This window comes from Heloderma suspectum, chromosome 4 (genome assembly GCF_057233095.1).
Source record: "Heloderma suspectum isolate Gila_16-S chromosome 4, 16-S_ref, whole genome shotgun sequence".
Taxonomy (NCBI): Eukaryota; Metazoa; Chordata; class Lepidosauria; order Squamata; family Helodermatidae; genus Heloderma; species Heloderma suspectum.
Window position 1 is genome coordinate 265660142 of NC_139461.1, and position 27856 is coordinate 265687997.

At 44.3% G+C, this 27856-nt stretch overlaps 1 protein-coding gene across 2 annotated transcripts in view; it reads right to left on the bottom strand.

Annotated features, from left to right (window-relative positions):
* PPFIA4 (PPFI scaffold protein A4) overlaps positions 1-27856 on the bottom strand; it is a 167555-nt gene that overhangs the window by 54707 nt on the left and 84992 nt on the right. For both annotated transcript variants that reach the window (XM_084853671.1, XM_084853672.1), the window contains exons 3-9: positions 10670-10771; positions 8053-8217; positions 7071-7145; positions 4765-4866; positions 4197-4418; positions 3135-3281; positions 1244-1382 (exon numbers count right to left, since the gene is read on the bottom strand). In XM_084853671.1, the coding sequence (XP_084709797.1) occupies positions 1244-1382; positions 3135-3281; positions 4197-4418; positions 4765-4866; positions 7071-7145; positions 8053-8217; positions 10670-10771 (952 nt within the window). The remainder of the gene's footprint in view (positions 1-1243; positions 1383-3134; positions 3282-4196; positions 4419-4764; positions 4867-7070; positions 7146-8052; positions 8218-10669; positions 10772-27856) is intronic.

Sequence of the window (27856 nt, forward strand, 5' to 3'; positions counted from 1 at the left end):
TGTTCTTAAATAAGATAGCACTTAACACAGTGGTCAGGCATAAGAATTTTTCATCCCAGCCCCAAATTCAGGGATGTGGCCAAAGTAGATTTGTTTTCATGGGAGATTTGGGTGAGTGGCAAACCTATACCCCGGGGTCTCCAACATGGTGCCCTCTCTTGACACCCACCAGGCAGTGTGCCCCTCCATATTTTAATTTTATTTCTTCAAAAAAAATTTAAAAGTAAATTGGGGGGCTGGCACATTGCAAAGTGAAGTTCTGCCCTCCAGTGCCATCTTTATTTGGGTTCAAGACTGGTTTTGTGTTTTGCAGCTCAGTCCCCACCTCTGCCTTGTACTTAGGTCCTTGGGTAAGTTATTTTTTTTTTTAGTTTCACCATTTCGTCTTCTGAGAAATGAGTTTTTTGTGACTGCCCATGCCTACCGTAGTCGCCATTTTGTGGGAGTGCTCACAACATTATCTTAAAAATGCCAAATATGCCCACTGACCCAAAAGGGTTGAGGACCCCTGAGGGATACTGGGAACAGACTCTTCCAAGCCTGGTGTTCAAGTACAGACAAATGAATACACTGGGTGGATCCTGTTGAGCTCAGATCTAAAATAACCTTGCACCAAGTGAGCATTGAGGGAGTGCAGGAGGAGTCTTCTGAACTTTGCTGTACAGGTTTTCCAGGATCTTCCTGGTTCACATCAACCATCATAGTACCTTTGCCATTAAAGAGGCCCACAACAAGCTCACAGGGTTCTTTGCTCCCACCTCATTTTTTGAATATGTCCACATAAAGATGGCAGACTCTGTGATGATGGCACAGCCACAGTTAAAGGGTCTCTTCCCAAGCCAGCCTACCCTTGAGAAATGCCTGGCTTTTTGGCAGGATATTTATTTATTTTAAAAGCCTATATTCCACCTATTTCCTTGAGAGGAGCTCAAGGCAGAGAGGATAGAATGTGCCCTGTGTCATCCTTGGGGAGCAAATTCTGCCCTCAAATTCTGCATGCATGAAAAACCCAGCATGACCAGCTGAAACAGTTTAAAAAATGTTTGGGGAAGAGGCTACCATCCTAAGAGGTAGCTCATTCACCTAGCCAATGCAGAGGAGAAAGGGAAAAAGTCATCCCTTGCAACATGGATAAATGGGTCCTTATCTTCTTCAATTTTCTTTCCCATCGCAGGAAAGCCCTGCGATGCATGCTAATCACATTCAGCACCCTAGGCTTTGCTGCCACCTCCTAGTTAAGTACTTGCCTTGGTGAGCGCTGCTATCCTTTGGGCCAGCTCAGCCTCCACCTCAGGCAGTGTCTCAGCTTTTCGCATTGTCTGCTGCAGTTTCTGCTCTGCCAGCTCTAGAAGCTCCTGGAGGTGCCGTGCCTTTTCCTCACACTGCGGAATGACACGGAATGACAGCGATGAACATAGGGAACTGGGACTGTGAAACACAGCTTCAGCTTGCACCACAGCCCATACGCGCCAATGCACATATTCAAGATATTCAAGGAAGAGTCAAAGAAGAATTTTGGACTTACCAGTTTCTGTGGTTGCACGTGCCTTCAACTCTGAGGAAACTGTGCACCAGCTGTTATTGTTTCTGCTGCATACCCGTTTATATTGTTTTAATTTTATGCACTGTGATGTTACTTTGTAATTATTTAATTTTTTATCTATTAGCCACTCTGGAAGTTTTGCAAACTGAAGAATGGCATAAAAATTCTTAAACAAAATGATGGCCTGTGACTGCAAATCTCCACAACTGCTTTATAACATTATAATCTTCTCCAGCTTTGGATATTAATGGACAGGTATCAGGATTCTAGGCCCATATTCTCCACAATATCCAGATCAGTACTACATATTGCTTGGGTCCTGAGCATTTTAAGGACCGCCTGCTTCCAGATGAATCTGCTTGGTTGTTAGGATCAGCATCTGAGGCCCTTCTCTGGGTTCTCCTACTGTCAGAGGTTAGGCCTTTTCAGTTGTGGCACCCTATGTGTGTGGAACACTCTCCCAAAGGAAGCTCACCAGGTGTAAAATATAGTGACTTAGGTAATGGGAAAAGACCTCTTACCTTTTTAACCCCCTTGACAATGTGTACTATTTTAAATTCCTTTGCTGTTTTAAAGATTGCTGTATTTTTATGATAGTTTTATTATTGTGGTGGTGGTCATTGTAGGTTATTCAAACAAACACTCCAAGTGTAAGAAACCTGACAACACTGCACTCGACCAGTTAATTATTTTTTTGGAAAGTTTAGAATACTTGATGGTACAGTTATGCTAAATTGTTTTTCAAAACAGCCATAATTGATATGGCTGCTTTGAATAACCATTTAGCATAATTGCAGCATCAAGTATTATAAACTTTGCAAAAAAAAATTAACTGGTCCAGTGCGGTGTTGTCAGGTTTCTTACGCTTGGAGTGTTTGTTTGAATTTGTTACTGGGAACCTTGTCTTTTCTGTTCTGTACAGGTCAGAATGACTGCTGTGGCTGCAACTGGTCATGGGAATATCTACACATCGGGAAGGGTGAACTGGAAAAATCAGAGGGATTATCTCACTCTTAACCCATGAATTTAATGAGCTATTTTGCCTTTACCGACTGGTAGACTGCTGACAGAATTCAGTCACTCGGGAAAGTTAAACTGCTTCACAACATTATCAGTCTCTGTAAACTATTATTAGAATGTGTTATGTCCACAGGAGCCCCTAAGGAAGACTTAGTCGAAACAGAATCACGTCAGTGGTCCATAGACTGTTAGATATAGCTTTTCTGTAAAACTGACTGCCAGATATAACTGATATTGTGTTTGGAAAGTAAGGCTGTCTATAATTGATATGGCTGTATTGGAAGTTGCCATGGAAATAACTTTCAATGGAATGGCAGGGTATATCATAAAAAAATGCATAAATAAGGATAGCTGAGCCCAATTGCCCAGGTGAATAGTGGGTACCAGTAGTGAAGCAAAAAAGGCAGTGCTTCTAGGAAATAACTCTCTGGATGAGAAGGGAGAAATGTACAGGCATGATGTTCTTCTGAGGAGACCAAATGGGCATTTAAAGACAATTCCAATCTCTCAAGTTCCTCTCAGCCAGATTGTCACTGGTATTTCAGATGGCATGGCATCAAAGATCCATTACCTGGCGATGGAGAGACTCTTTATTGGCCAGCTCATTCTCCAGTTTGTCATTGAGGTCATGAATGGAAGTAGCTTCTCTCTGGGCTGCCAGATAGCGCTTCTCCAGGGTGGTGATCCTCTCCTCCATGTCATCTTTCTGTGCCAAAGCCTGGGAGGATAAGGCATGAACAAAAAGTCACTCACTTTGTCATTGCATGGCCCTCAAGCAGACAGAATTCTCTGCCTGACCCACAGCATTAGAGGGAAAGTCCTAGACTACTAGAAGCCAGTTCCAGTAATATAGTGCTTCACAGCAAGAGAAGGCCCTCATTATGACTAAGCAGGCTAGGCCAAAAGTGGGGGAGCTCAAAATACAACCCCCCTCCTGCCTTAATGGGCTGGTCCCATTCTGAGTCAGGTCCAACCCCTTTCAAATTGGGCCCACTCAAATAGGGCTCATGCCTTGCCTCCACCACTCCCTTGTCCTCCCTGACAGCCTATCCTATCTTTGCCAAGAAATAAAGTCTTACCTTGGGGAAGAGTATCAAGTGGCAGAGGACTGCATCCCAGTCAAACCCTGCAAAACCTAGCAAAAAATGATACTCTGCACACAAGCTGAAGGTGCAGAACCTCTCCTGTGTTGAAGGAAGCCCTCTACTGCCTGTCTCCTCCTCCTCCTTCCCCAGTGTATAGCTTTTGGGGCTTGAGGAGGCAAGGAAGGGCAGGACTGGCAGGGAAGGAAGGATGGCACCAAAATGGCAATTAGGTTCTTCGAGTGTTCATGTCAAATACTCAAAAAACCCTTTGAGGATTTTTCAAGCATCCTACTAGAAAACTCAAAGCCCAGTTACATTTTCTGGGCATGTTGGAGGGGCTCACACATCTCTACCCATGACACATTTTTTAATTTTGTCGCTGAATAACTAAACCGATTGCTATAGCTACAGCAATAACATATTGCAAGCAGAAGCTGAGGCTGCTATTTTGACTTCACCACCCCTGGAAAAACTAAGATGGGCTTTCAAATTGATTGAGAGTTCCTCTCACTTGCATAACATACGCTGCTGTATCAGAGCTCTCTAACCTCTCGTAGGTCCCTCTGGTACTTGCTACTCATTTCTTCTGATTTGATTAGGTCTCTCCTGGCTGTGCTTAGATCTTCTTCCAGCTCAGCAACACTGGCAGCCAGAGTGGCTATTCGTTCTTTTGCTTGAGCTAGCTCAAAGTTTTGCTTCTCTAGAAGTTCCTGCAGTTCCACAGCCCGACTTGCCTCATCATCTGGGTGTATAGAGCCATTAGGGAGTCTCTGTCAAGTCACATATCAAAAAGGTAAGTCTGCAAGGGATATACAATACTCAGTGCAACACAGCAGCAGATCAGTGAATGCATTTTTCATAACTCTAACAATATGACAAGAGATGTGGAGTTAGTACTGGTGCCTCTCGGAAACAAGATATTTTAATCAGCTGCAGTCTACTATTTAAAACAATCACATACTCGTTCAACTTGCCTATACCATAGAATAGACGAACATACTCTGCAGACACACGGGTCCCATGGAATACCTTTTGTTCAGTGACTGGCAGCTGTAGGCACATAGTATTTCAGTATTAACTTAGATACCCTCTACTTCCCAGAAAGATGGACCTCACCTTCCAAAGTATCTTCGTCCCAGGTTCTTTGCCCTCAGTCCTTTTTTCATCTTCTCCCACAGGTGCTTCCCTCTGGGAGGGGACTTGCTGAAGAGCACTTACCTGCAAGATACATCTTTAATAGATACTTGTACTTAAAAGTTTCCATAAGCATGAAAACCAAGAGTACAAGACAGATGGACGCAGGGAGCTACCTGCCTTGTCCATTTGCTGTCATGAAATACTTCTAAGAGTAGCCAGTTATTAAGAATCCCTCATTATACATGTCTCTGAAGAGGAGATCTGTTAGAGCCAACATTTTGAACTATGTAAAGTGATTCAACAATGTAGTGCAGCTGGATAGGAAAATTCACTCTCTGAAGGGTCATTTGACGTCTAAGATCAGCCTGGAATATAAAGGCCAAACTACCTGATATGGTAAAAGGGTGCATGGATTGAAAGGTTTGTTATTTAAATAGAAACCAGGGAGGGGGGGATTGGGGCTAAAGCATGTGGAGAGAAGAGTTTAATCCTTTTCTCCCCTGACACAAATTTCTCTCACCCTCAAGCTTCTCTTTGCCACAGGAGGAAAGATGCCACTGGGATCAATAACAGCTGGGGGGGGGGGTTCATTGGGACTCCAATGCAGGGGGAAAGGGTTGACCCACCCCTTCCCAAGTGCCATGGTCCCAATCCTGATCAGACCCTCCCTACAGCTACTTAAATAACAAACAAAATCACAGATGTTAATTGCATTTAACAGATATTTTTGTTAGGTCCTAAGACATACCTGTCCACCCATATGGGATTGAAAAGGCTACTTTGTCTTTGTTGTGAGGGGATGTGGTAGAGACCTGGACACCTTATGAAATAAACAAAGAATCTAACATGTGAATAGGGTGTCTACCTGGGAAAAATGCCACACTCCTAAAATAATGACAGAATTCGTAGTTTATATGTTAAGACACATTTCTAGACAAACTTACATTGCTTCGTAACAGTATGTAGCTGAATTCAAACAAAAGTATTTTGGTAGGGCACACTGAGAGTGTCTGAAATGGTGTCAGATTTCACATTTTTATGTGACAGGACATATTCCTACACCTACACAAAATGGCAAAGGTTTTAAAGATTAACATTATGACATAAATAAAACGTGCTTCGGGTGTTCTTTGTGGAGCCCTACAGTCTACTAAATGCCCCAAACTTGCTTTATAAAGTGTGTGTGTGTGTGTGTGTGTGTATGTGTATGTATACACTCATGTATCTGTTACAATAACTGGAATGTGTGTGCTTATCAGATAAGCAAAATAGTCACAGTGCTCTTAGACTAGAAGCCCCATATCATTTTTGTTAAAACTGGAAGTAACTATTGAGTTCAGCTAGCCAGTGGCTGAGATGTATCATTTGCCTTCCTTTCACCCTTTATCTTTAACTTTCCTTTCTGCTACCTTTAATATCCACACTACTAACTGAACTGTGTTCTGATCTTTTGCCTTCTTAATATCCAATTTAGAGACTCTCATGCTGCTGCAATGGGCAGAATCCAACAGGGTGCTTATGCCCCTGCCGATTCCTTTCTGCCCCACTGACTGCCTTCTGCAAGCAGTTGGTCCCGCCAATTCCGTTGCGCAAGTGGGAACCACTGCTTATGCAAGGGAGATTTAGTTCTTCCTAGGGGAAGCTCTGAAACCAGCAGAAATGCTTGTTTCTAGAAGGAGCCAGGTTGGTGGAGCTCCTTTATGCAAGTTCTGATGACTTGCATCCTTACAGAAACAAGCATTTCCACTCGTTTTGGGTTGCCCCAGAAGCGTTAAATCACCATTGCACAAGCGGTAAGAAAATTGGCGGGGGGGGGGGAGCACTCTGCCCATTGCATTCTGCCCATAATATTCATATTAGCAACTTCCCCCTCTTCCTGAAGGCTTACTTTTTTGTTGGTTGGTTGGTTTCAGAACACTAGATAGCCAGGATGGTCTTCTGCAATTCCCTGTTATCACAATGACTCTAAGTTTATTTTTCTTGATACCAATATTACTTATAGTAGGGTATAAACTCCTAGTTGTTTTAGAAGTGCTATTCACCTCTTGCACTGTTCCCATTTACCCTGTCAGGTCCCTCCTTTTCTTTACCTCCCTGTGATAGGACCTGCTCAAAATATGACAATGACAACGTTAGATTACACTTCACTGTCATATCAGGTCTTGCTGCTCCATGACATATGGTGCAGCAGACACAGGACATATGCTTGCTTCAATCAATCATCTCAAATTACTTGAGAAGCACCTCTATGAAATCTGCAGTGGGATCTAAAACTTAATATTTACCTGCTGGTGGGCACTGGATAGCTGTTCTTCTAGTGTAGCCACTCGTTCTAGTGCTGCCCGTAGGCGCTCTCTCACCTGAAAGCATGCAAGAGAGAAAAAATGTTTATTATTCAAAAGCAGAGTTGATGCATAGCTATCAGGGATGCTTCAGGCAGGTCATTAAAGTTAAAAGTCCCACATTTAACAACATCAAGAATCAGGAAGCCCAGTTCATAACATTCATAACACAGATAATTCAGTGAAGTCACACTCCCCATGTCACGTGCCAGAAAGGTGCAGAAGGACTGCACTCAGCTCCAGGAGCCTGGTATTCCAGCTGGGTGTGAAGCTGAAGTGGAGCTTCTTTTCAAAGAAGCATCTGCTGAAATTCAATCCTGGCAGCAGCTTCCTGGAATGTAAAGCTCTAATATTTGAAAATTCTCTTCAAAAGGTAAACCACTAGCTCAGGCTGGAGATCACTCATTAAAAGAATCAGTAGGCTGATGAGAGATCTGCAGGAAAATACTGAGCAAAGGCAAGACTTTGGACCACTGTAGCCCTGTGACTTAAAATTCCTGGGTTGTACATAGCTAGTTTTGATTATGCCAGGGATGGAGAATATCCTGCCCATGGGCCAATTTGGCCTGCCAGGCCAGTCCATCTGGCCACTGGGGTCTTAGGTGAAGCCCTACCTCCTGAAGGCTAGCAGAGAAGGGAATCCCCGTGTTTTTTTCTGATCAATGATTTGAAATAACAGCAGGGATTCCCCTTGTTGCTAGCTTCATCTGGTCCACATCCCCCCCACCCCAATAGCAGAAGGTGTGGGGCAGACAAAGCCTTCTTGAATGAAGTGCTAGCTGGAGAAGAGCTCATTTAGCCAGCATCTTGGTCAGGGCAGCTTGGCTGTGTGCAGGCTTTCCCCAACTAGGGGAAGCCCATGCACCCCTTTCCCCAACTAGGGGAAGCCCATGCATTCACTATCAGCAGTTACCACAAGCCTCACCTTCTCATCCAGGGCTTTATGATGTTCAAACAAAGATTTCAGTGCTTTTAGAACTTCAACTTCACTGGAGACACCAGATGGAGATTGAGCTTGCCGCTTTACCACAGTCATCCTCAGAGAGCGTTCGTGTCTTGAGACCAGGCACTCCAGGTGCTCCAACAAAAGCTGCAAGGCAAGGAGTATCTCCAACTATTCCTCAATCAGTGCCAATGTAAGGTAGTGAAAGGCCATCTCTGTTTTCTACTTGATTTCATGGCTTAACCAAGAAGTGGCCAGGTTTTACCACCAGACCATTCCTGCACCAGCAGGTAAAGATCACAGTTTATTACTACTTACCTAGCATAGTTATTATGCTAGTAACCAGTTTATCCAACACAGACCAAGGCTTTTATCTCAGAACTGAATGAATGAGGAATATGACATTACATATTGAATAGACAAAGAGAAAGATGGGAATTGTTCAGAGGAAACATAGCACAAGGAGAAGAGATAGCTGAGCATTCTCAATCTCTCCTCAGATTAACTTGGACATTGCCCAAGCTTTAAAAACAAACACATGGACTGATTGGTGCCCATTACATTCAATAGAGGGAAACTGAAAGGCCAGGCAAGCTGACAATTCTTCTCCTGCTCAGATTTTAATCTGAGAGGGAGAAGACTTCTAGGGCTTGTAAAACTTGCCTATCTTTTGAGGCAGCTTTTAAAAAACCTGGTGTTCTTTTCTGAGCCTGGCTCAGGAGATCTTTGCCAGCATCTTTAATGAAAAGCATACACAAACAAGTTGCTCCAAAAAACAGAAAGAAGGAAAACTATGGCTGGAGACAATTTTTTCAGTGTTTAATGCAATTTGAAAGAGGGATTACGGACATGTTTGCTACAGATAATCAGGTTTTTCTAAAAACCTATTTGACCACAGGTCAGAATGGAAGAAAATAAATGTGTGTGCACACAGCACAGGAAGCAATGCTTTTCTCAAATCACCCTCATTTCTCTTAAAAACAACTGTCTATCTCCAGCCAACATCAGCAGCAACCCTTGGCTGTGTTAAACTATCCTAATAACATTGTGCACTCAAAGCAAGTGTGATGGATACCACTGAGGAAGTTCAGCATGAAAAACATAAGCAAATAACTTGGTAAATCACAGAACAGTATTTCTGCCTGTGTCCCATGGGTAACACTGAATATCTTTGATTGTTGCAACTAAATGCAATATGGGTGGAGAACTACATCTGGATGAGGGGCCAAATGACCCCTCACCTCCACCCAGCTCTCCATGGGCCAGATGATGTCAGGGGCTCCAGCTGCTGCTTCAGCCAGGGCTGCTTGGCCCATGCTGTGCCTTCCCCCAGTGGGGAGGACGGGGCCTGGGAGAAGTACTGAGTGCACCATTCTCCTTTCCAACTGTGAGAGTGAGCAGTGCTCTAAGTCAGGGGAATCCCTCTGTTATCTCTGATCAATGATGGGAGATAATAGGGGGATTCCCCTCCCACCCCAAGTCCCCGGTAGTCTCCAGGGGATGAGGCTAGGAGAAGGGCCTGTAGAGGGAGCCAGATCCTCCACAGGCCTGATAGGGAACCTCTGGAGATTCCCTATCCCTGCTGTATGTTGTAGATACATTTACTATTTATTCACTTTTGACTTACACATAACTAGTTCTTCCTTCAAGAACCTGATCAGTGACCTTCACATTTGCTCCAAAAACTGGTGTAATGATATAGGGATACAGCAGACAAACACAGACCAACAAAGTGATCAGCAAAGAGGTTGTGCCCCATGAGCATTTGCCCTTGCTTCATACTTCGACAGTCCCAGACCTAGAGCCATCACAAAGAAATTAGAAACCTCAACTTGATTTCTGCTGCACTTTGAGGGCATGCCATCAAAAAGGCACCAGCACAGCTGTGGGGTAGACAAAAACCTGCTTTGAAGCAATAGCCCAGCAACATCCAAACATGACAGTAAGTGGCAAATTCTAGAAACATCCACAGAACTATTTTGACTGTAAGCCTGAGGGCAGAGACTGTCTTATTACTGATCTTTGTAAGCCACTCTCAGAGCCTTGAACAGCAGGGTAAAAATGCTTTGAATAAATACATTCCCCAGAAGGGCCACATTGCTAATGAGGATGCTGCAGACTGAGGTTCCTTAGAAAACTTGGAGGTTCGGGATTGTTCAGATCCAGGGCAAAGATGGTTGGGACACAAGCCTGAACTGACTTTGCAGGCATGAAAACAAGCTGTACTGTAATAAGAATGAAAAACAACAGCAACGTTCTATAGAAATTAAATTGGATTTCACAGAGATTATGCTAAACCCTGCCCATACAATCAAGAATACTAGTCTCCTATCAAATTCTAGTGACTGGGTGGGAAATGCCACAGAAAGCTTTCTATCCTGTTAAACTTTATCACGAGAGAAAACAGCAGGCACTCTGTGGAATTGTCTGGTAGATGGAGCTAGGGGAGTTTGTATGATGCTGGCCTACATTGTGCCTAGGTCAAACTAGGTCTTTTACTGCCTATGAACGGTTGTGTGTGTGTGTTGTTTTGTTTTGTTTGGATCAGACTACCAACAGGGCTGGGTGTCTCCAATACCACAACTCATTCTCTACTCACCCTTGTGTTATTGCGCTCTGCCTTTAACTCGGAGATCTCCTCTTCCCTCTCCAACAACTGCTCTCGACATGCATTGAGTTCCCTGGTCAGCGTTGCAAATTCCTGCAAAGCAATCATAATTCAACAGTTGAAAGCTACCTGGAGCCCGTATTTACCCTGACCCCCTTTAGTTTTCCTTCTTATGAAAAGATGGAAGTAGCAGTACCCCCCCACCAAAAAAGTGGTTGCATTGCAGATACCTTCCTAAGAGGGTCACAACACATTCCAATTGCCAAAGCAGGGCTGTTCATTATACATAAGATTATGAAAGTCACCAGAATAATAATGTCAGATAAATAAGGGAACACACACACTCTGCGCCAGATGGAAAAATAGTGTGGCTTTTCATTCTGGGACTCCTCAGTGGGCTTTTGTGACACTTCAGAAGGTAACCAAGGGCCCTATTATTTAGCTACTTACTTTGATGTATAATGAAATGGTCTTGAGAATAATCTGTCAGCTGGGGGATTCTGATGTAAGCAAAGCCAAGTTCTGAAACTGCCACTCCAGTGCATGCCCATCAGTTCCACCAGAACTTCTCCCCTGGGTAAGAGTTTGTCACCTGCTCCACTTTGTACCAATTATAGACAGCAGAGAAACAGCGGGTAAAGAATGCCAGTCCGCTCACTTAAGGCCATGCTACATGCCAGAAGTCAAATGCATCTTCTGCATATAAAACAGCTTGAGGCTCACATGCCAGCTGCTACTGCCATACACGTTTCACTGTAGAATAGATATACAGTTATTTTCTTGTTCTCCCATATCCAGCAAGATCTGGAACACCGTTAAAAAAATTAGCAACATGGATGCCTGCTTTTCCAGCAGCAGTATCGAGACACTATAAAACTGAGCATGAAGAAAGGCATATTTACATTTATATTTTAACTTAAGATGAGCTTCTGCTTTCATTTTGAAGCATTCATAACAAAATTTCAGCTTCCAAGAGTTCCAAGCTAGGGTAAACATAGTTTTAATAATAATAACTTCGCAAGTTCGGCCATGGAGATGGCTATGCATTTGAGAGCCTGGTATACTAACAGAATTCCACGACTGTCTTGGTCCTCTGACTCCAAGGTATCTATATCGAGATTATTAATACTTCCTAAACACACACACTCCCCACACACTAGTTCCTTAGCGATGCTGTAAAGAGTACCAGCTGGAATTATCAAAGCAGGCACAGGTCCAGATAGCTTACAAAGACAGATTTATGTAATACATACATGGGCATCCTCCTCCTCCTAGATGGTATCATGTCTGGCTGACGTACCATGAGCCTTGCATTAAATGAAGCAATAAAAGGCTGCTGCACCATTGCCCTCTACCTCAAAACATTCTAAGACAGGATGAAGTAGGACAGTGACACACATTATCACCTGCCTGCTGCTATGCTCAATACATTTTCCCCACCTTTCCTGCCATAATCAATACCTAGTGGAAGAGGCTGTACCAAATGGAAGTATTTTGATGGGTATGTGCATTTTAAATGGGGCAGGGTATAAATCTGAATGAATCAATAAATGTAACTCAGAGTAGGGCCTCCAGAGAGCAATGCCAAAGGTGTCTCTCGATGCACTCTTCACAATAATTTCACACAAAATTATTGTTCAACAGCTTTTGCCTTTTTTTAGAAGAACAAGGACTGCTATTGTTGCTGTCTGTGCTGGGGTGCAGAATATCCCTGGTAACACAGGGATATGTACACCAAAGCAGGGGTAAGGAAGACGGCAAAGGAAATTACAATGATGGCAGAAACATGTCAACCATCCCTCCCACATTTTTCCTCCTAGAAAACAGAAGCCTTACAAAAGTAAATGCCAACTGGGAAATTTCTAACAGCTGCAGGGATTACCTCAGAAAGGGCAGGGATGAACCAAGTGGAGTTGGGAACAGGGAACCAAAATAGGAACTGTGCCAACAGCCCACCCATCTAAGACACTTGATGAAGTTTCCTCGGCAGCCAGTGCGGAATTGAGGTTTTAACACTGGCAGAGCATTTGATATAGCTCAAAAGGAACTGAGTGGAGGCCTGTCTCTATGATTCCTGAGCTTCAGAATACAACCAAGGGGACACATCTACATAGTCAGTTTGTGTTATTCTGCTTGAGAGTTCAGAATAAGGATCAAGATACTGCAGTGGGGGCGGGGAATCCTACTGTGCATGTCTGTTTCTCACTGAGACATAAAGGGCATAGGCTGGATATATGTACATTAGATGCACTCTGTAAGAAGACTCAGGCAAGATTATGGCAAAGGTAAATGCCTGCTCTAGTTAGATCTACATAGAAATTAATAAGCCCCAGCTTATTTTTTAATATTCCAGCCTCTCCATAGTAGAAATTAGCTTAAGATTTCATCATCTACATATATAGAGAATATATACAGTTCCATTTTTGTGCACTCATTTCATCACATTTTTAGATTGACAAAGAAAGAGAATCCAGGAGGGAGCTATGTAAATCAAGGAGCTGGACTATGGACACAGGAGGAGGCTTGATTCTCAATGCTGGGGTCAGCAGGGGCAAGGCATAGTTTTAGCCCCTACCCCACTGGTGTCTGTGTGCATCCCTTATGGTTCCCACTGGTTCCCACTGACTCTGGGTCACCCAGCTCTGGCATATCCCGCGGGGCAAGGCCACACAACTGATCTCCGTGTACAGAGTACACAAAAAGTGGAGTACACAGGCACACACAGTTGCAATATATAAGCAGACATTATGCTGATTATTAACAAGAGGAATGGTGCTTTACACAAGAATTTCCATAGCAAGATCCATTTGCAGAAATAGTAATTTTTCTGGTAGCCACTTGCCATACCTCATTAGGTGGGGGCACCCTAAAAAGAGCCTCTGAGGAAGATCTTAGGGCTTGGTTAGCTAAATATAGGAGGATATCCTTTGGGTAACATGGCCCCAAGCCATTTAGGGCTTTAAAGCTTAAAACCAGCACTTTAAGTTGGGCTTGGAAATGGACTGGCGGCCAGTGCAAGTGAAAAAGTACTGGTGTGATATGATCAGAATGACCAGTCCCTGTTAGTAATCTTGCTGTCCTATTTTGGACCAGCCGAATTTTCTGGACCGTTTTCAACAGCAACCCACATATAATTCACTGCAGTAATCCAAATGGGAGGTTACCAAAGCATTGTAGCAAGGCTATCTCTGTCAAGATAGGGTTGCATTTGGTATATCAACTTAATCTGATAAAGGGCTCTCCATGTCACTGAAGCCACCTGCACCTCCAGTGACAATGATGGATCTAGGAGCACCTCCTAAACTGCACACCTGATCTTTTAGGGGGAATGCAACCCTCTTCAAAACAGGTTGAAATCTCTCAGCTGGGCAGATGACCCACCTACAAACAGGACCCCCATCTTATCTGGACTGAGCCTCAGTTAATTGATGCTCATCCAGTCCATTATGACACCCAACCACTGATTCAGAACATCCACTGCCTCATCTTAATTAGATGAAAAGGAGAGATAGAACTGAGTGTCATCTGCATACTGAAGGCACATCAGCCCACATCTCCAAATTGTTTCTCCCAGTAGTTTCATGTAAATGTTGAATAGCATGAGGGTAAAATAACGCCCTGTGGAACCCCATTGCATAACCCCATAGCATAACTGCCTTCTGGAATCACCCATCCAAGCAGGAGTGGAACCACTGCAATGCAGTACCTCCAACCCTCAACTCAGACAATCTATCCAGAAGGATACCATGGTTGATGGTATCAAAAGCCACTGAGAGGTCCAACAGAATCAACAGGGTTGCACTCCCTCCTGTTCCTTCCCCAGCACAGGTAATCCCACAGGTTGACCAGAGGAGTTTCTGTTCTAAAACCAGGTCTAAAGGCCAGCTGAAATGCATCTAGAAAATCAGTTTCATCCAAAATTGGCTATCAACTACCTGCTCAGATACCTTGCTCAGGAAGGGGATGTTTGCAACCAACCTATAGATGATCACATGTTCAGAGTTCAGGTTAGGTTTTTTCAGGAGCTGCCAAATCACCACCTCTTTTAAATATTGATTAGTCCATTCTTGGAAACTGGTGTATCTGGATAGTTTTCTGATTTCCCTGGAGGAATTTCCAGGTCTGAAATTTAGAGATGGCCCAGGCTGAAGACACAATCATCCTAAATAGCATATCTCACTGGCTAGAGCCAGGTTAGCTCCTTGATATTTTGTGCAGATGGCAATGATGAGGCAGCTGGCAAGTCAGAGAAAAACTCAAGAAAAATCCATCCAAATGCAGGCCTAGTTGAAGGCCTATTTTGTAGTGGTGATAGAGGCAAATGAGAAACATTTCTCTGCCACCATTGCATCTGCTCAATGCTGTCCAGTGAGCTTTTTCTCATGGTTAACCCCCCCCCCCAAAAAAAAAAAACCAGGGCCTAAACTGTATATACTTTAAAGGCAATGCTGAGCATTCTGAATTGCATCCGGGAATGAACTGGGAGGGAACCAATGCAGATTGAACATCAATGGAGTAATATGATCCATATAAAGGGCAACCAAAAATAGTTTGCTTTCAGGATTTTGGGCCATCTGTAGTTTCTGAATGCTTTTCAAAAGCAGCTCCAGGTACAGCACATAATAGTAATCCAGCCTAGATGTGACCAAAGCATGGGTGATAGCAGCCGGATCTGCCTCTTCCAGAAAAGGATGCAGCTGGTGCACTAGCCAAAGGTGTGCAAAGGCACTTCTTAGCCATAGTCACTAGCTGGCCAAACAGGAGCAAGGCTGGGTCCAGAAGCATCGGGGGAGTGCAACGCAACTCCACTGAAACCAGGCTGTACACCTAATTCCAGATCAACTTCCCTACTGGCCAAAAGCATTTCTATTTTGTCTGGATTACGTTTCAGTTTCTTAGCCCATATCCAGTACATCACTGATTCAGGACTTCTACAACCTGTTCAAAACAAGAATAAAGCATGTTAAAGCAAAGACCAAACAACACATTAAGCTTGGAGATCCTGATTGACTTCCCAAGGGTGGTGGTGGTTGTTTTTTTAATGCAGCCAAGAGGGGCGGGGGGGGTGATTTGATTAGTGAAGTGGCACAGGGGGTGAGGTCATTACCTCCCCCCCATGATATTTTCCAAATTGAAATCACCCCCTCTCAAATGCTAATCACTTCACAAGGACAGAAACATACAGACATCTGTATTGTGCCCATATCCCCTGGAACATTCTGATTAGGGAAATGATGCTAGAGAAAAGGTTAAGTGTCTCCAAGCCTTTGTGTTATACAAAAATGTTGGGATATGTATCACATGTTACCTGACATAATGTTTACTTTGGCCCAAAAACATTGCATGTTGCCTACTAAGTGATCTTCAAGGTGTGCCCACCTATTTATGATGGGATACACTGGTCCAGTAAATAAATATTTTCATTCTGTCAAGAGATTAAAAATAAATAAATCTGTAGAATAACTCCCATCTGGTGAAATTAACAAATGCACACACTGAGCTCTCAGTGAGTTCTGAAACCAGGTTTAAAACAAATATAATGAGAAACTGGTTAAAATTATTATTACATTTATTAACATGATCTATACAGGGTGAAACTTGAGGAGGAATAGTATTTCTTATTCAAGTCTAATTTTGCTAGTACTTTTCCTCCCAAGAGAGCATCAAAGAATAGTCACACTTCTCCTTTTTGTTAACAAATATATTTGGAAATATACAGCTGGCTTTATCTATGTGAAAAGGTCCAGGAAATGACACTGCAGAGATGCACACCTCCTGTTGCAAATTTTTGTTTACTCTAAAATCAAGACAATAATTCTTCAAAGAATATTAAAGTTGGAGCTTTCAAAGGCTAAAATAGCATAATTTTAATCTGGTGTTTTAATCTTTTTATCCTTTTACAGTTTTATCTCTTGTGTTCACCGCTCCAAAATCTGTTCTAGATATGGAGCAGCATATAAATATTGTAAGTTAAGTAAGTAAATAAATAAATAAATAAAGTACACTGACAGGGAAGACAGACAGACAGACTGACTGACTTATGGCACTGTAAAGACTAACACGTTATGGCATAAGCTTCCAATGAAGTACATGATGAAGTGGACTCCAGTTCACAAAACTTATGTTTTTCCGTCTTTAAGGTGACTTTGTTTTTTTTGGCAACAGACTAACATAGCTACCTGTGAGAACTTGCCCCAGTTCAGGAGGAACTACAGCCTCTGACACTGATTCTGAGTCAGAAGGGGCGCTACAGAGTCATGCCCAGCCATGGAAAGCCAGGCACCCAAGAACTCCGTTCTACTAGACCTGCTACTGGCTTACGAGCTGGGAGGGGGTGAGATGCGAGACACTGATATGGCCTATCCTCCACAGTTGGAAGATATGATGTTGATGGAGGCCCCTGCTTCTTAACCAGAGACATCTTCCATGGAATCAGGGCAGCAGGAGGAGGTCTCTGTGGGAGAAGGAGTTTCGGGGGTATCTTCCTCAGTCTGGTGTCAACTAAAGAGGGTGGAGCATAGGCACCCCATGAGGCATAGCAACCATCTAAGAGCCAGGTTGCCATGCCAAAATCAAATGTCCAACATTGATCTTTAGTGGCCATTCCTTTGTATTTAAACCAGAGCAACCAGAAGTAGACTTTGTTGGAAGTAAGGCTTTGATCACCTGAAAAGCTTCCCGCTTTCACTGAAATTCTGGATCTGTGTGGTTTTATTTTGTGAGCTGTACCCAGGGCTGTCTAGCTGTTTAGTAGTGGAGCTCAAGGACTGCTGCAGCTCAAAGACTTGTTGTAAACTGTTCAATGTGGATTTTTATCAGGACTGTAAAAGGTGATAGCTAATTACTGGAATTACTGCAATAAAAGGGTCACCTGTGACTTGTGCCTCATCTCAGGGTCTGACAATACCACTACGGAGCTCTGGATATTGGGCAGTATAGAAATGTAATAAATAAATACATTTTAAAAATCCGTTTCTCTTCTACCCATTCATAATCCTATTAGCATGCAGGAAGATGATTTTATTTCTCCTAACTTATATAGCATTTTTAATTTGCAAAGTACTTTACAGTCTTGGTTATATCACCCTTCCCAGCAACACTGAGAGGCAAGGCCACCAGTATTCCCAATTTACAGCTGATGAATTGAAACAGATCATGTCTTGTCTTTCCAAGGGTGTGCAAGGAATGCATGGCAGAGGAAAGGCTTGCATCCAGGTGGAAAAATCTAAGAACTGCATATATTTTGAAAGACTTTCCAGGATCCCTTTGAAATGCTAAATCTCTTTTCTTGTTTTCTCATAAAAGCTACCACAGGGACATCCCTATGGTAACTGCTAATGCAGCCAGATCTATGATGCTATATTTTATAATCAACAAGCAAGAGGCCTATAAATTTCATGGGTGGTAGGGAAGAGTGGGATGAAGACTCTAGCTCCTTCCCCATCATTTCCCCCTCCCCATCGCTTCACCCCAGTTCTGTCTCCCCTACCTAGAAATAGTTCCTGGCTCTCTTTCTTGCCCACATCCTAACATCCCTCTGGCATTTCCAACTCCATCCTTGGCTTTCTTCCCCCATACCCATACATGGTGCTGGATTTCTCCCCTCCAGCATCCCTTGGCTTTCTCTCCACCCCCATGTAGTACTTTGCATTTCCTCCCTCGTAACCCCGGACATAAATGAACCCTGCTTCTGCTTACATAACCCCATCCTGGTTTCTGTTTGTTTACCCTAACAGTATGATGGAATGCTGGGAACTGGCTTTTATGAATAGAGAAATAGACATGTCCCCTAACTGATCAATATCCCATTTTATATGATCTTAACTTCTGGGGCTGTGAAATGGGAACAGGGAGGAGGAAACAAGAAAGAATTAATTTGTTCATACCTTTTATCTGAAGTTCAGACTTACTGAAGGAATATACCAGGGATGGGCAACCTGTGACCATCCAGATGTCTTTGCCTACAACTTGCATGATCTCTCACCATTGGCTATGCTAACTAGGGCTGATGCAAATTGTAGGCTAAAACATCTGTAGGGCCACAAGTTGCCCACCCCTGGAATATACAAATGGATTTAAGGCAAAAGGCAATTTTTACATCAAACACCTTGCCAGGTATTTCTTGGGGAGAGAGCCTGTGCAACTTGTCATATGCTCAAACTGCCTTGCTGATTGCTTGGTTCTCAGAAAGTTCTTGTTCATGAAAAATTATTTCCCATAATTCTGGAAGTAAATGTGCTCTAATCTATTATTTGTTGTTCAGTCGTGTCCGACTCTTCGTGACCCCATGGACCATAGCACGCCAGGCCTTCCTGTCCTCCGCTCTCTCCCGGAGTGTGCTCAAGTTCATCTAAACTATTATACCAACTCCAGAAGCAGGGAATAGCACATATAGAGTATTTTACTTCATACTTTATTTTCTACACTAAAAACTATGCTGTTTCTTTTAAAACAAACATTTAACTTCAGCTGTATTTTGCCTTGGGATTCAAGAAACTACACTTATGCCTTTAGGAAGGATGCTCACAACTGCTTGCTTTCATGCTTTTAAAAGGAGCTTCATGTTCAAAAGGGGCAGCTGGGAATCTATGAACCAGAGATTCAGAGGCTCGGAAATGCTCAGCTCAATGTACATTTACAAGGACTCCCTGATAATTTGAGTATAACTATTAGATGGTATCAGGTCAACACTTACTCAGCTCAATAGACTGGTGCTGGTTGTTGTTGTTGTTGTTATCCTGCCTTTTCCCCAATACTGGGACTCAAGGCAGCTTTACAACATTAAAACCTATACAGTTAAAACATATAGATAGAAATATACAAACGTTAAAAATATAATTAAATCATCAATAATATTAAAATTGTATAAAATATCAGAATTTTAAAAACAATATAAATGATAGTATCAATCCATCATATTCTCACAGGTCCAGACTATCTATCTCCAAAGGCCTGCCAAAACAAAAAGGGTTTTGCCTGCCTATGGAAACATACCAAGGCGGATGCCGCTCTCGCCTCCCTGGGAAGGAAATTCCAGAGCCTTGGGACAGCCACCAAGGAGGCCTTCTCCCGCGTTCCCATCAGGCGAGCCTGTGATAGTGGCGGGACCACGAGAAGGGCCTCCCCTGAAGATCTCAGGGCATGAGCAGGCTCATAGGGGAGAATGCAGTCTTTCAGATAACCTGGACCCGAGCCGTATAGGGCTTTATAGGTCATGACCAGCACTTTGAATTGTGCCCAGAAACAGACTGGAAGGCAGTGCTGCTGCTTTAGCAGGGGAGTTGTATGCTCCTTGTAGCCAGCCCCAGTCAACAGTCTGGCAGCAGCTCTCTGAACCAGCCGAAGTTTCCAAATACTCTTCAGAGGCAGCCCCATATAGAGCACGTTACAGTAATCCAAATGGGATGTAACTAAGGCATGTGTCACTGTGGCCAAGTCAGACATCTTAAGGAACGGGCGCAGCTGGCACACTAGCTTTAACTGTGCAAATGCACTCCTGGCCACCACTGAAACCTGGGCATCCAGGCTCAGGGCTGAATCCAGAAATACACCCAAGATGCGAGCCTGTGTCCCCATCCAGCACAAGCTGAACCCCTATTTTCTGATCTACCTTTCAACTGACCAGGAGCACCTCTGTCTTGTCTGGATGAAGCTTCAATTTGTTTGTCCTCATCCAGTCCATTACTGCCGACAGACACCGGTTTAGCATGGCAACAGCTTCCTTGGAATTAGATGGAAAGGAAAAGCAGAGTTGGTTGTCATCAGTATACTGGTGACACTGAACCCAAAAAATCCGGACAACCTCTCCCAATGGTTTCATGTATATGTTAAACAGCATGGGGGACAAAATGGAACCCTGAGGATCTCCACAGGCCAATGGCCAGGGAGTCGAATAGAAGTCCCCCAGCACCACCTTCTGAGCCTGCCACCCCAAGAAGGAATGGAGCCACTGTAAAACAGTGCCTCCAAGTCCCATCCCAGCAAGGCAGTCCAGAAGGATACCATAGTCGATGGTATTGAAAGCCACTGAGAGGTCCAGCAGAACCAACAGCAACACACTCTCCCTGTCTAGTTCCCGGCATAGGTCATCCACCAAGGCAACCAAAGCTGTTTCTCTCCCATAACTTGGTCTGAAGCCAGCTTGAAATGGATCTTGATAATCTGTCTCATCCGGGAATTCCTGGAGTTGGGAGGCCACCACATGCTCCAATATCTTGCCCAGAAATGGAATATTAGAGACTGGCTGATAATTATAAATATGGTGGGGTTCGGGGGGGGGGGGGCTTTTTTAACAAAGGTCTCACCACCACCTCCTTCAGGCAGGCTGAAACTCTGCCTTGACCAAGGGAGGCATTAACCACTCCACTTACCCACTCGGCCAGTCCACCTCGGGCCGCTTTTATGAGCCAGGAAGGGCAAGGACCTAGAACACACATGGTAGCTCTCACCTCTCCCAGGATCCTGTCCACATCCTCAGGCTGTGAGGATTGAAAAGTATCCAATAACACTGGACAAGCAGGGGCCAAAGTTACATCCATTGGGTCTGTATCAACTATAGCATCCAAGTCAGAGCAAATCCAAGCAATTTTGTCTGCAAAGTGCTGAGCAAATTGTTCACAGCGGGCTGTCAAGAGGTTTAAATTCTCCTCTTGCAGGCTGGTGTGGAAAAGACAAGTTCATGTGACTTGTGAGAGAAGCTCTCCTGATATATGATGACAGCTTCAGGGACTAATAATCTAGACCACACTGGTTCATAAAGTACACTAAGGGCGAGAGGGTCCTCCTGCTGCCTGAAAGCAAGATATTTCTTATATCCCATTCTTCCTTGAAAATCTCAGATGTTTACATGGGGCTTCTTGTGATCTCCCATCTAAACACTGATCAGGATACCTTGAACCTAAATGATATAACTTGCCTTGGAAGAAGAAGGCATCTATGATCTCCCTAGGCAGCATGTTCCAATCACCTAACTTAGGAACAAGATAACAAAAAGGCTATTGCACTTTAGAAATTAACTGGTTTATTATGGTATGAGCTTTCATTCAATCAAATGCAGATCTGGGAGATTTCCTCTAATATTTAAGATAAATATCACCTTGCAATAAATTTAAAATCATCTGAAACCTCTTTTCTGGTCACATTGGAACCATGTTAGAAGAGGGTTGTCTTGTGGACATGTTTAACAAGTTCTTCCTCCTTAAGTTACTGAAATCCTTTATAAGCTTATACTCTTTCCAACAGACATTTTAGATTAGACCTTGCCAGACCTTGCTCTCTCAGCCTTTAAATGGTAAACTGCCCAGCCATAAACTTTAGGCAGGGACACCTATAAATGGATTAGAAAGGGAAACAGGGATTGCTGATCTTGGCTCAGTTAAGAACCCTAAAAAATCTAGACTATTGAGAAATGTCAGATGGTGCAGAATGAGGCTATTCAATTATGGGGAAACCCATTCTTGGGAACATTTCATATCTGAGCTCTACAATCTATATTTGATTCTAGTTTGCTTCCCAGTGCAATTGAAAGTACCAAGTTTACTTTATAAAACCCTCTATGGAGTTGGAACAAGTTTCCTTAAGTGGTGCCTTCTCCCATCTCAGAATGATATAACTTGTAATTTATAAGCTTAAGTGTTAAATGTTAAGACAGTATCAGTTATGTTCCCTTCACATCCAGGAACCACTTATTCCTTAAATAAGGAAAAATATCTTAAATGGTAAACAAATTCAAGGAATGAATTGAACCCATCTGGTATATTAGTCTCATTTTAGGAGTCTAATTGGAATGACTGTTTGCGCCAGGCTTATTTTATGAATCAAAATAGATGCAGAACCAATCAGTGCTATTGACTTGTCATCACAAAGTCTAATTAGCCCAATTACACTCAAGACAACTTTTAACAAGTAAAAAAGCATATCCAAGTGAATGGGAATTGTGGTTTCCAAACTTCTCATAACTGTAAAGATGCCTCTAAGGCATGGATAGGCAAGCTGGTACCCTCCAGATGTTGTTTGGACTACAACTCCTAGTAGTCCCTAGCCAACATGGCCAATGGTCAGGGATTACAGGAGCTGTAGCCCAAAACATCTGGAAGGAAGCTGGTTGCCTATACCTGCCTTATGGTGTTGTTCCTACTCTGCCCTTCAGTACATAGGAACAGATCAATAAGCTAAAATGAACCAACTTGTTATCAACAGGAATCCAAGTAGTGGACTCCTCCTGGGCCAGATATCTGTGTTGGCTCCCCCGGGTCTCATCATGAGCATAGCCAGAATTCTTTGGGATTTGTTTCTGTGGCCATACTTAAGAACATAAGAACTCCCCTGCTGGATCAAACCAAAGGTCTATCTAATCCAGCATCCTGTTTCTCACAGTGGTCAATCAGAAGCATCTGGGAAGTCCACAAGCAGATAGGAGGACAAATAGCTTTCTTCCACTGCTGTTCCCTAGCAACTGGTATTCAGAGATATGCTACCTCTAACCTTGGAGGTAGCATATACCATCTGGGCTACTAGCCACTGATAGCCTTATTCCCCATGAATATGTTTAATTCCCTTTAAAAGTTTAGTTTTTCCAGAACCCCATGACAATAGCCTATCATGTCAAGAACAAAGCCCCTAGATCCACCTAGGAAAAGAGGAGATGCAAGGTAGATAATTATGTGAACACTTTCCTGTGTGATGTCCAGCCAGAAGAAAAATGACACTGTCAGATGAAATCTATGTTGCTTATCACAGCTCAGTTCTAAAATTATTCAGGCATATAGAGAGGGAGATGGGAACATATTACTCTTCATGGACAGTACTGGGTAGATGTCCAGGATGGTGGCAGCAAAATATACAAACATATTGCAGCACCACCAACCATGGTTCTGAGGGCTAAATTTAGCTTTTTAAAAAGGTCTGGCTTAAAATACTGCGAATTGATTTGACCAGAGACCACAGGAGGACATAAAAAATGAACATATCTACCAATGGGCAAGGACAGCTCTCTTTCCAAGTCTCTGAAAAGGTATCGTCTGTTCATAGCTTGCCTGACAGGTATGTATACACAAAAGGAAGGGAAAGAGTGGGTGGACTTGGGGAGAAAGTTGAATTTCACACATTTTTGGAAGGTTTGAATTCTTAGATGTATGTCAGCCCTACGTATGGGCCAGGTGTATGTATGTTTGTTTCTAATTCTGCAGCACTAGCCATCAAATTTCTAGGACCCTGAGTGACCACTCAGTCTTTGGCTTTGATAAAGTACTTGCAAGAAAGGAGATCACTCCAAGGTCTACCACTATGGCAACTTCAGCCCTGAAGGTATAACCCAAGTTCACATGGACCCTGCAATGTACAGTAAAGGTCTGGCCATTTTACCAGCAAGTGTAACAGCTGGGTCATTAAGCAGTTTCAAACAACAGGGGAGAACGAAGAGGCTCCATGGTCATACTTAATCAGCTGTTTCCCACTTTCAGTTTCCTATATGAGGCTCTCTCTTTTCATTCCAATGAGGTAAGGCAAATAACACCCCTCCTGAAACAACTCTAAATCAAGTGCCCTCTTGCTTGAGCACAAGGAAGTTATCATGTAAGGACAAGCTTGGTAGGCATGATCTGCTCCCAGCAAGCGCTCTAGGAAATATTCCCTCTTAACCATTGGTGGCATAATGGATAGCACTAACTGTGCCCAATACTCTATTGCCCCCATGAGACCTTTGCAGCAGCCAATAGCCCTGCTCTTTCCTGTTCTTAACAGAAACAAAGACAAGTAGGATTTCATGCTCTCAGAAAGTATTGAAAGAAGGCAGTAGAGCTGGCAGAAAAGTGATTGCTATGGAGGTGCAGAAGCCTAAACGCTTGCTGCAGGAGGCTGGAGCATTTCTGTCTACCTAGAAAGGTGATTGCTATGGTGGACAGGCACTGAAAGAGGTATCCTGCTTACCTGGAACATGAACATGCTGAAATTAATGCCATTGGACAGATGAATGGTTATGGACTTGTTCCCTATATTCTTGCTGGGGAATCATAGCCAGCTTGATCTATAAATCCATGGCTCTGCCAGGCCAAACAGAGAGCAGCAACTAAATCCAGAGATGAAGGTTAGAGGCAACCTGGGTTCCATGTCCCACTGAAGACCCTGGTGAGGTTCAAACCAGCAGGAAGTTGCTTCTTGCAGAGTCTGTCTGCCTGGGAGGACTGGGCACTGGAATAGTGTCTGCAAAGCACTTGTCAGGAGGCGGCATTTGGAGCGCACAGAAATTCCCCATCTGCTGCCTGTGCTAATCACATCCCTTTTCAAGATCCCGGGGAGACAACAGTGCGACTTGGTACAGGAGGCAAAAGAGCTACAAGCAGGAGCTGGGAGCCAGAAGAGCCAGCGGCCTCCCCCGGAGGATCTCACAGATGCACGAAGTCCCTTTGCAATGACCTAGTTTGCTCTGCATTGCTTGCATGTTCCCTATACAGAACGTCTGAGGGAGAGGAATTGAAGCAGGAGCAGAGAGTAAATCCGCATAGTCCCTTAATCCAAGCGGCTGCAGAGCCCAAGGGGCGTAACCCTCCCTTGGCTGACCTGGCATGCTGTCTGCCCAGCTGCTCAGCATGGATGTGTACAGACACCAGAGCTGGGGCACTCGATCCAAGAGGTGGGTGTTGAGCACGGGAGGCCACGAAGGGGTGTGTTCTCTCAAAATTAGCTTAGACATAGACCATCTAGGGCCAGGGCACCTTTCAGCCAGCTTGGAATGTACTGGGAGACTGGAGCTGGCTGACTTAGCTGGGGATTTGCCAAGGGGCAGAAAGTCAGCTCAGTGAGGAAGAAGCAAGATCAAAATGTGACAGGGCCAGGAGGGGCTTGTACTGGCCTTGTAAGCAGCCTGTCTGGCTGAGGGCTTAGCTATCCTCCCCTGCCCCGCCCCCCAAGCAATTGCAGGATTCTGTTGCTGCTCAGCTGAGCATAAGGCACCCTGGGGTTGATAACACCATAAAACAGGAAAGATTTCTAGAGGGGGGTTTCCCCCCTCCCAAGAATACAGGCCCTCCCCTCTCACTATGAGCCAGCTAGTGAGCTGCCACTCCCTTGGCCAGGCTCTCTAGCAAGCTGTGGAGCCTAGCCTCTCAATTTTGGATTCACGGCTGACCTGCTAAATTATCTCCTCAGAGCATCACTGCCAAGGTTAATCCAAACCCTGGGCTCTTTACTGTTCTGAGGGAGATGTATATGAGGCTCAGAGCCTTGGTCACAGTGCTGGCAAGAGCCACTTGCACTGTTGCAGAGAACCTTGCCTGTGCTTCACCACTGAAGGGTCTCTTGCCAATCATTTAATCACATCTCTCTGAAGAAAAGCTTCTCACCCTGACTCCGCCCTCACACCAGTAGAGTTAAATGCATAGTGTTAATCTCCACCCCCGGAGATTAATGGATTCCGATGGATTCCAGAGGGCTCTGGGGGATTTTCCTGCTGGTATGGCTGGTGCTCCTGTCGAAGCCCAGGTCGCTCTGTGGAATACAGAGATGACTCGGGCGGTTGACACGATCGCGCCCAAGCGCCCTCTCCCTCTGAGCAGAGCCCGGCCAGCTCCTTGGTATACACCTGAGCTGAGGGCAATGAAGCAAGAGGGGAGATGGCTAGAATGCAGGTGGAGGAAAACTCATGCTGAGTCTGACCGAACACAGGTAAGAGCCCACTATCAAGCCTACTCTGTGGCGGTGAGGGTGGCAAAGAGACAGTTCTTTTCCACCAGCATTGCATCTTCTCAGTGTCGTCCAGCGGAGATTTTCCAAGTGGTTCGCGGCCTGTTACATTCTGGGCCAGGGAGAGAGATGGTGGAACCCTCGGTAGCACGCTGTGACGAGTTTGCACGGCACTTTGAGGATAAAGTCGCTCAGATTCGTCATGAATTGGACACCACCATTAATGCAGTTCCATTGGTAGAGGCGTTCAGAGCAATGTCTGGTCCAGTTTTATTGGATGAGTTTCAGTTACTGAGGCCTGAGGATGCGGACAAGGTGCTTGGCCAAGTCCGATCGACCAACTGTGTGCTTGACCCTTGCCCTTCATGGCTTATTAAATCAAACAAGGAGGGGATGTCTGGCTGGGTCCAGGAGGTTGTAAATTCCTCCTTGAGAGAGTGAGTGGTGCCTGCCACTTTAAAAGAGGCGGTAATTAGACCACTCCTGAAAAAGCCTAACCTGGACCCAGAGGATGTTAACAATTATAGGCCAGTGGCCAACTTCCCCTTCCTGGGCAAGGTGCTTGAGCGGGTAGTTGTAGGACAGCTCCAGGCACTGTTGAATGAAACGGATTATCTAGATCCATTTCAATCGGGCTTCAGGCCTGGTTTTGGAACAGAAACTGCCTTGGTTGCCCTGTGGGATGACCTCTGCCGGGAGAGGGATAGGGGGAGTGTGACCCTGTTGATTCTCCTGGACCTCTCAGCGGCTTTCGATACCATCGACCATGGTATCCTTCTGGATAGGTTGTCTGGGTTAGGAGTTGGAGGCACTGCACTACAGTGGTTCCGCTCCTACTTGGATGGCCGATTCCAGAAGGTGGTGCTGGGGGATTATTGCTCTGTGCCATGGCAATTGTGTCATGGGGTTCCACAGGGCTCTATTTTATCCCCCATGCTGTTTAACATCTACATGAAACCGCTGGGGGAGGTTATCTGGAGGTGTGGGCTGAGATGCCATCAATATGCAGATGACACCCAGCTCTACCTCTCTTTCTCATCAAAACCACGTGAGGCAGTGGCTGTTCTGAATCAGTGCCTGGGCATGGTAATGGACTGGATGAGGGCCAATAAACTGAAACTCAATCCAGACAAGACGGAGGTACTGTTAGTGGGTGGTTCGTCTGCCCAGCTAGGTGATATTCAACCTGTTCTGGATGGGGTTGCACTCCCCCTAAAGGATCAGGTTCGTAGTTTGGGGGTGCTCTTGGATCCAGAACTGTCATTTGAGGCACAGGTGAACTCAGTGGCACGGAGCACTTTCTATCAGCTTAGGCTGGTATACCAACTACGCCCTTAACTGGACAGAGATAGCCTAGCTACAGTTATCCATCCTCTGATAACTTCTCATCTGGATTACTGCAATGCGTTATACGTGGGGCTGCCTTTGAAAATGGTCCGGAAACTTCAGCTTGTCCAAAATAGGGCAGCAATTTTGTTAACAGGGACTGGCCTGCGAGCT